Genomic DNA, 9576 nt, shown 5'->3' with positions numbered 1-9576 from the left:
GGGTTCCACGGAACCCTTACAAATTTTTTATATAATGAGTTACTTGCAGCAACTGTAGGCGTTATAAAATGTTCTTCAACATGTTTTGTACATGACGCTCCAAATTGGAAGTTAAGTTTTCTGGCTAAATAACAGGAAAGAGTTGGGATTATGTGTAGGCCAGTAGTTCCTACCTTGAGCCAGTCAGCTTTTGGTGTTTGCCTATCCTGCAACAGAAGAATGTGCTGAATTCAAGACAAGGGTTTACCATTGGGCTGCAGCATTAAGTATTGATATATAGCTTTACATATCAGATGCTGAAGACCTGGATGCTACATCTTCTTACTCACAATAAATGAGAAATTCACACAACAAAAGCCTCAAGAGAAATTAAGGCTTGAGAGCACAAGTCAATTTTCCCAATTATTTATATTTTTAAAGATACACAACTCTTTTAAATACAGTTGAGCAGTTTTCAAACTTGTTAGAGACATTGCTGATTTAAACCTTTGACTTAAAGTTGATAAAAACTGGCAAGACTTCTAATGCGAGATCCCTTATAATGCAATTTTTTAATTACTTATTATATCATAGAGGCATAACTATAGCATGTTTTAATTTTTAACAACACTAAGTCTTTGCCTCTGCTGGTGGACTATCAATCCAGGGGTATCATCAGCTCAGTAGTCAGTACATTGGGTCTGACATGATTTGTAACAAACTATCTAAATTTTGCCTCCTTATATAATAAATTTGAATTAATACTGAAACTGAGGTTTTTACTCCCTCAGAAAAAAAATTCTTAAGATGGATTTGGCTATATTTTTAGCTCACCTGGCAAGAAGGGCCAAGTGAGCTTTTCTCACCACTTGGCGTCCGTCGTCCGTCGTGGTCGTTAACTTTTTACATTTTGAACTTCATCTAGAGAACCACTGAATGGAATGAAACCAAACATGGCATGAATGTTCCTTATGAGGTGCTGACTAAGTGTTGTTACTTTTGTAGCCAATCCATTATCCAAGATGGCCACCAGCGGGGGACTTAGTTTAACATAGGACCTTACAGGAAATGCATACAAATGACTTCTTTTAGAGAACCACTAAATGGAATGAAACCAAACATGGCATGAATGTTCCTTATGAGGTGCTGACCAAGTGTTGTTACTTTGTAGCCGATCCATCATCCAAGATGGCCGCCAGCAGGGGACTTAGTTAAACATAGGACCCTATGTGAAATGCATACAAATGACTTCATTTAGAGAACCACTGAATGGAATGAAACCAAACATGGCACAAATGTTCCTTATGAGGTGCTAACCAAGTGTTGTTACTTTGTAGCCGATCCATTATCCAAGATGGCCGCCAGTGGGGGATTAGTTTAACATAGGACCCTATGGGAAATGCATACAAATGACTTCTTTTAGAGAACCACTGAATGGAATGAAACCAAACTTGGCATGCATGTTCCTTATGAGGTGCTGACCAAGTGTTGTTACTTTGTAGCCGATCCATCATCCAAGATGGCTGCCAGCAGGGGACTTAGTTTAACATAGGACCCTATGGGAAATATATACAAATGTTTTCTTCTAGAGAACCACTGAATGGAATGAAACCAAACATGGCATGAATGTTCCTTATGAGGTGCTGACCAAGTGTTGTTACTTTGTAGCCGATCCATCATCCAAGATGGCTGCCAGCGGGGGGACTTAGTTTAACATAGGACCCATGGGAAATACATACAAATGTCTTCTATTAGTGAACCATTGAATGGAATGAAACCAAACATGGCATGAATGTTCCTTATGAGGTGCTAACCAAGTGGGAACTTGCTTCTTTGTAGCCGATCCATCATCCAAGATACCCGCCAGTGGGGGGACTTAGTTTAACATAGGACCCTTTGCGAAATGCATACAAAAGTCTTCTTCTAGAGAACCACTGAATTGAATGAGATCAAACCTAGCCTGAATGTTCCTTTCCTTATGAGGTTGTGTTGTTACTTTTAGCCAAATTTTATATTTTTTTTATATGATTTCAAAAACCGAAGTAGAATCAGGTGAGCGATACAGGCTCTTGAGAGCCTTTAGTCTTTTTTTTTTATTATTTTTTTTTTTATTAATAGCTCTTCCAACATTTTTGGTCCCCACACCTCCTTGGCTTTCCAATTTTTCGGCTTTAAGCCCTTACTAGACAGTCTGATGCCCAATATTTCTTTTTTCTATATAGCAAGTCGCCATGGAGGCAAAAATAAAAAGAAACATCATTTTAACAGATGATAGAGGCAGTTTATTGTGTAATGGTAAACTGAAGCATGATTAAGGCTATTATCAATAAATATAAAAAATATACAAAAAATAATCAACAAAATGCAAAAAGCTGCAATAAATATAGGAAAAGTATACGAAAAATATCACAATACAATCACATTGATCTGAGGAAAGAGATAATTGTAATTTTTACTAAATTTTGTATAACATATAAAGTGACCAAATCATTGAGCTGTAAAAAATAAATATGTTCTTCTGAATTTGAAAGATTCTTAATGTACAATGTATAATTTGCGAAAGCAAATTTATAGATCTAACATTGTTGGGTTGATGTTTAGACGAGTTGTATATATATATAAAATACAACTCGTCTAAACATCAACCAACAATTTTAGATCTGTAAATTTGCTTTCGCAAATTTTTTGTTCTTACCTCCCTGCTGGGATTTGAACCCATGCTTTATTTATTTTTTCTACGTAATTCATACGTTTCTCATGCTTATGAGGTGAATTAAAAAAAAAAGAGGGCATTAACTCCTACTGTAATAATAATCTAAGTTTACCACCCTTGTATAAATGAGTTCTCAGTATTAGGGAAGTGATAAATAAATAAATCTGAGTTGCTAAAAAATTAATTTATGAATAAATAATAATTTTGAAAAAAAAATTCCTCCAGTTATGTTTTGCTGCCTATGATAAAATGTATAAACTTACTTTTTTTTAAATAATGGTCAATGATTGATTGGTTTCATTTAAATGTACCTGTAGTATAATAAGTTATCACTTGTGTCTTTATACCAAGACTATTTGTTCCTCAGATCAATGCTTACAAAACAGAGTACAACAAAGGATAAATAAAAAAGATCCCAATAATTTGTCCAATTTATAATAATTAATATTAAAGAATATACATTCTCACATTAAGAAATTGATCTTGTAACCACTTAATTTTGTTCATTTATTACCAAGGAAAAAAAAAGTATTTGTCGTTTCTGGCCGTTGGGTCAAGTAACTATTCAGTTTCTGACAGTTGGGTCGACTATTCAGGTTCTGACAGTTGGGTCATGTGACCTTACAGTTCCTCACAGTTGGGTCATGTGACTATTCAGTTTCTGACAGTTGGGTCATGTGACTATTCAGTTTCTGACAGTTGGGGTCATGTGACAATACAGTGTCTCAGAATTAGTTCATGTAACTATTCAGTTTCTGACAGTTGGGTCATGTGACTATTCAGTTTCTGACAGTTGGTGTCATGTGACTATTCAGTTTCTGACAGTTGGGGTCATGTGATTATTCAGTTTTTGACAGTTGGGTCATGTGACTGTTCAGTGTCTGACAGTTGGGGTCATATGACCATACAGTTTCTCACAATAGTTCATGTAACTATTCAGTTTCTGACAGTTGGGTCGACTATTCAGGTTCTGACAGTTGGGTCATGTGACTATTCAGTTTCTGACAGTTGGGTCATGTGATTATTCAGTTTCTGACAGTTGGGGTCATGTGACCATACAGTTTCTCACAATTAGTTCATGTAACTATTCAGTTTCTGACAGTTGGGTCATGTGACTATTCAGTTTCTGACAGTTGGTGTCATGTGACTATTCAGTTTGTGACAGTTGGGGTCATGTGACCAAACAGTTTCTCACAGTTGGGTCATGTGACTATTTGATATTCTGATATGAAACTTCTTGCTCCCATATATAACATGGTACATTCATGTAAACCATGTAATGTTCCTTGTAATAGCACCATCCCATTAGGTAAACACCAATCAGACAGCAACCCAACAAAACAAAATAAAGTTTAAAAGATGTCAAAATGTCCAAATATAGTCTTCAATGGTACCTCTTATAGATTATCCCTGGTTTTCCAAACAATGGGATGTTACTCAGCTACAATATATAAATATCACTGAAGGGTGAAAATATCCTCAAGTTTGAATAACCATTGACAATCTGTTTTTCTAAACAATGTCATAGATGTAGATATAAGATGTTGTGCATTTTCTTTCTACTCAAAAAAAATAAATCATATCACTCAAGTAGTCTGATATGAAAAATTATCACAGAACAAAAGTTCAAATCAAAATTTAAAAGAAAAGATATGAAAAATGTTTGCCTCCTTTCCATTTTAATGTATCCAGAAACCTGAGGAACCATTTTAATTTATCCAGAAACCTGAGGAATTCAGTCAAAAAGACTGTCTTATATAGAATCAGGCATACCACCATTGTAAAAGTAATAATTTCAGTCAACTGCAATTGTCTTCAAAAATCTGTTTTCTTTTCCTTCAAATTATTTCTTAATAAAGTCATAAAAATATGTAACATACACAAAAAATACACAGAGAAATGTATAAAATACTGAACTATCATTAAGTACAAAAACAATAGCCAACAACACGACAACAAAAAATGAAAAAAAAACCACAATTTCAATTATTGCTAATAACTTGTATTTTCAATAATTTGTGTATATTTGCATTGATTCTGTGTTTTTTAACAATATAGTGAAAGATCACTTATAGTCTTTAATCCCTTATCTTGTTATAATTGAGCTTATTGAATATATAGGTGTTAATTCATATTTAAATAACATTGTCAAATAAATGGGGAATAACATTATAAGATTTAAGTGCCAGTCTTTGTAAGACTCAGGCAATTTAGGCAAAAATCAAAACATGATCAGAAAAAACCCACCGAGCTAATCATTCTATTCAATACTAACTATCATCCTGAGTTAAAAATTATTAGTCTTTCGTTTTTGTGTGTCTGGTAATATCAAATAACTCTGTAAGAATATTGGTTAGAATGATAGCAAATCACAGAGTTATCTCCCCTTATTTGTTAATTTCTAGTGCATTTCAATCAAATTTTATCTTCTATTACCAGAACAGAAAACAGAAATGAATGTTATTTTTGTGCATAACTACATATTATGAACAGAAATCAATGTCAAATTGAGTGGGGTTTTTTGGTCATGTTTTCATCACTGCCTGATTCTTAGGCAGACTGGCACTTAACGAGTGTTATTATTTAGACAAAATTACTAAATTCAGAACTGATTAAATCTTATTTTCCATTAGCAGGACAAGATGAATTAATCCTGTTCTGACAAAAATTGGTCCATCAAACTTATCAATTTGACACTATTTAAATATTAAAATGTGTAAACAAAATTAAATATTGTATGTATCAGTAGATATGGCTCATATCAATGCTTACAAAAGGCCATCATCTTATGCCTCATTTACATGGACATTTAATTCGAATTGAATTCGAATCGCGTTCACACACTCTTCTTTTTTTAAATCGAATTGATTCGAATTACCCAATTCCAATTGGAAATACGTTTTTGTTGATACAAATTAAAAGTTAACGTCATTTGGACAGTAAAGAGAATTTGACATGCATCTTAATTAATTTAAATTAGAATTGACGTTGGGACGTAAAATGATTCAAAAGCGAATTAAACTAATTCAAATTAGTTAATGCGAATCGAATTCGAATTACGTGTGAACTCAGCATAACAAGTCATGTTTGTCATGGAAAAAGTCATTGAAGGAATCTTTCTTATCATCACATTTTTAAACAATTATTTTGCCGTAGAGAACACAAAATTGCTGATATCAGAAACAGTAGGACTAAGTCTTGTTTCATCAACTTAGACATAGGCGAGACGAAAAAAATCGTAACAAGTATGAGCGATTACAAAGATATTTTACCATTTGAGACAATAAAGACATTTGATAATTTATGTAATACATTGAAAAAATTAATACAAAAAATTTAAATATTTACACACCTCATAATTTAACATATATGCCATTTACAATTAGATATTCTAAATTTAACAACAAGAAAAAAAACAATAACAATCAAAAGGGGGAAATTTTATAAATAGGAGGAACAATATATTAATCAGAAATATACAACTTCCAAGTAAAGAGCTCACACAACAAATTTAACCTTATTTTTGAAAACTCAATTTGCATGATGAAATTTTATTGAAGTACTTTCAAGTCAAAGACAATTTAATTAACTTGAGACTATTATGTTTTGCTTAAATTGTTTAAGTATATTAAATACTCTTTATTTAAATTATAAAACTAGGTTATATAATTTACCTTTTTTGGAGGGTTTTCCTCTCAAGTGCTAGATTTTTTCTTGTTCTCCATTAATCTACATTTTAATTTAACTCTTCTAAAACTTAATTAAATAATAGAACCACACTGATGCTATATTTGTTTAGTGAGCTCCAAACTGTTTATATTCACTAACAAGGGAGGGAGATAACATTAAAATATTTAAACTTAACAGGTTATTTACAGGGAAATCTACAAATTCCTCCATTTTGTTCTTAGGCTACAATATTCACTGAATCACTATATATTTCAAACAATAAATAACATGCATTGTCTCTAGAACATTAATTTTCTTTTCAAGATCTTATACGGATTCAATCATCATTCTTTTTACATTACTAAATTAATTTGTTTTTCATTACATTCAATCCATTTTCATCATTTTCTACACCAACTAGAGAATTTTTAATTCTTTAAAAAGAAATTAACGCTAGCAAATGTTGTTCTCAAGTATGTTGCTGTTAAATACAAAACTTGCAGTGACCTTGACTAAACCCAGAGGTCAGATCTATTTGGTGAAGGGAACCAGAGTATAAATGGTGATTTCATTTTTACAATATTATTATTAATCACAGTAATTAATATTGACAAAGACTATGTATATTAATGTAACATTCTAAATATTTGTGCAAAAATTTGAAACCTCACTCTCTCTCTCTCTTTGTCATGGTGAAATCTTATCTATCATTAGTTAATGATATCAACAGTTAGAACATGCCATGGCTTATTGATCATGTTTATGTTTGCTTTCCCATTTGATGTTTAGAAAATTACTTTAAAGTATGTCACATGTGGAGTTTTAATAGTCCAATCATACTCTACTTTCCTAAATCTATTTTATTCTAATAGCTGTCATTTAGAAATAGAGGTAGAGAATAATGATATTACATATTTTACAACTCAGTTTAAACAAAAATGTGTGTATTTATATAATGTATTCATTAAGGTGGTACCTAACACTACAGGGAGATAACTCTGTAAAATCAGGTAAACGTTTTAAATACATTGTGCTGGTAAAGGAATATTTAGCTTCTCAATGATCAAAATTAGTGTCTGTCAAACTGCTATATAATCAGTGAAATTTTTCTGATAAAATGGTTGGTTCAAATTTTTTGAAATTTTTAAATTTTTGTCAAAGGGACAAAGTAAATACTTTGACAAAATTTTATGAAAATTAAACAAGCCAAATTAATTTTAGTGAAAGTGTTGGGTACCACCTTAAATACTAGGCAAAACATGCTATGGTTCTATAGTAAAGGAATATATCCTATAGTAATTCAGGCAAAATTAACCTGCACCTATTGAAAGTTTGTTTAAACCAATACTACTTTTTATGTAGTCTATCATATTACATACAGAAAGTAAAATAATTCTCTGTTAATTTGACAAAAATACAATAATTATGCATTATAAGGGAAAAACCTGAACACTACAAATATTAAATTTTAAAATCCTTAACCATTCAAAAGTTCATGTCTTATTCTTTGTTCATTATCTGGTCATCTTTGTTTGTAAAGTTTCTGTGTGTCAATGATTACTACTCTCCCTTGATTTCTCCTCACTAGGTGGAGCTGTTATGCTATCGTCTGTTAGCTGTAATATGTTGTCTGGTGAGTTGCTTTGGTCTGCTTGTGTGCTGAAAAGACAAAAAAAATGTTTTTATAATAAATAAATACAACAGAATGAAAAATATGTAAGGAACTCAAAAATAATAATGAAATTATTTATCAATTTAATTAATAATCAATGCTGTTACAACTACCATTTTTACTTTTTTACAAATTTTCTTTTTCATAATTCATGATTTGGCTTATGTGGTCATCTTTAAACGATGACCAGCAAATTCAGATAATTTAGAGAAAATACTTTATTTATCTCCTATCGAAAATAAATACCATATTTATACATGAAAAGAAACCATATTTCAAAAAGTGTAATTTTTGGCTATCTGAACAAATTCTGTATTCAATAGGAGCTTACTAGTTTTACATATAGATTTAATTCGACCTGTTGATACTGTTTATAATGCTTTTTTGTCATTTTTTATTTATATGGATCTTGGCTGTATACCAGCTTTGATTATTTGTAATATCTTCAATTTTTCACTTATTCTTACAACATTTGTATAAACTTCAAGATTATAAAAAAACGTTTTTTTTCTAAAGTGAACATTGATTGGTTAAATATTTCTCAGTGTGTTTGAATTTATTTGATAGCCTTTTGGTCATGACTGTTTGTCTCTAATATTTAATTAACTGTGCATTTGTATTCAGATATCACAGATCAAATTTATTCGTTCTTTGTGTAATCATACGTTTTTTGATTGAGTTAAGTCTGCTAATTGATATTTTATCGTATGTTTTTATATGTTGTGATGTTATGCTATTGTTTCAGAAAAAGGGAGAAGGTTTGGGCCCATTAAAACGTTTAATCCCGCTGCAAATGTTTGCACCTGTCCTAAGTCAGGAATCTGATGTACAGTAGTTGTCGTTTGTTTATGTAATATATACGTGTTTCTCGTTTCTCGTTTTGTTTATATAGATTAGACCGTTGGTTTTCCCGTTTGAATGGTTTTACACTAGTAATTTTGGGGCCCTTTATAGCTTGTTGTTCGGTGTGAGCCAAGGCTCCGTGTTGAAGGCCGTACTTTAACCTATAATGGTTTAATTTTTAAATTGTTATTTGGATGGAGAGTTGTCTCATTGGCACTCACACCACATCTTCCTATATCTATTATATTTTACACTTAGTCTATATAGTTTTCTGATATCTAGTATTGCATATATAGATTCTATCACTTTACTCCATGACAAATTTAAAATGAAATGAAGCAAAATTTGTCAAACTTGTCATACAACCTATGGGGTAAAAAACATGTCATGTATACCCTGGCAGTTTCCTGAATATATACTGACATCTTTGTGTTGTTATCAAGGATGTGTTACGTTTGTGTGAATTAGTCCTACATTTGTGCAAAAACTCCAAGTTTGAGTGACAAAAAACATTATGATTGCATGAAATTTATCTGTTGAAAGTTCACTAGGTTAGCACAAATTCATTAACATAATTAATAAATCTTTGACTTTTTGATAATTCACTGAGACAAATTAGCAAAAAAGACCTGGATTTTTTATGGACATACTTTCCTTAATGATAGAGGATATGTTGAAAAATGGAGGCATTTCCTAGAGG

The 9576-nt window shown here is 31.5% G+C and overlaps 1 protein-coding gene across 3 annotated transcripts in view; it reads right to left on the bottom strand.

Annotated features, from left to right (window-relative positions):
* Window positions 1-2238: 2238 nt before the first annotated feature.
* Window positions 2239-9576, bottom strand: part of LOC134693067 (calmodulin-binding transcription activator 1-like) — a 90426-nt gene continuing 83088 nt past the window's right edge. For all 3 annotated transcript variants that reach the window (XM_063553772.1, XM_063553771.1, XM_063553774.1), the window contains one exon: window positions 2239-8020. In XM_063553772.1, coding sequence (XP_063409842.1) covers window positions 7964-8020 — 57 coding nt within the window. In that variant the 3' untranslated portion in view covers window positions 2239-7963. The remainder of the gene's footprint in view (window positions 8021-9576) is intronic.

Source organism: Mytilus trossulus, chromosome 12 (assembly GCF_036588685.1).
Source record: "Mytilus trossulus isolate FHL-02 chromosome 12, PNRI_Mtr1.1.1.hap1, whole genome shotgun sequence".
NCBI classification, from domain to species: Eukaryota; Metazoa; Mollusca; class Bivalvia; order Mytilida; family Mytilidae; genus Mytilus; species Mytilus trossulus.
Note: the sequence above shows the minus strand (reverse complement) of the source record. Positions and strands in the feature narration are given on the sequence as shown.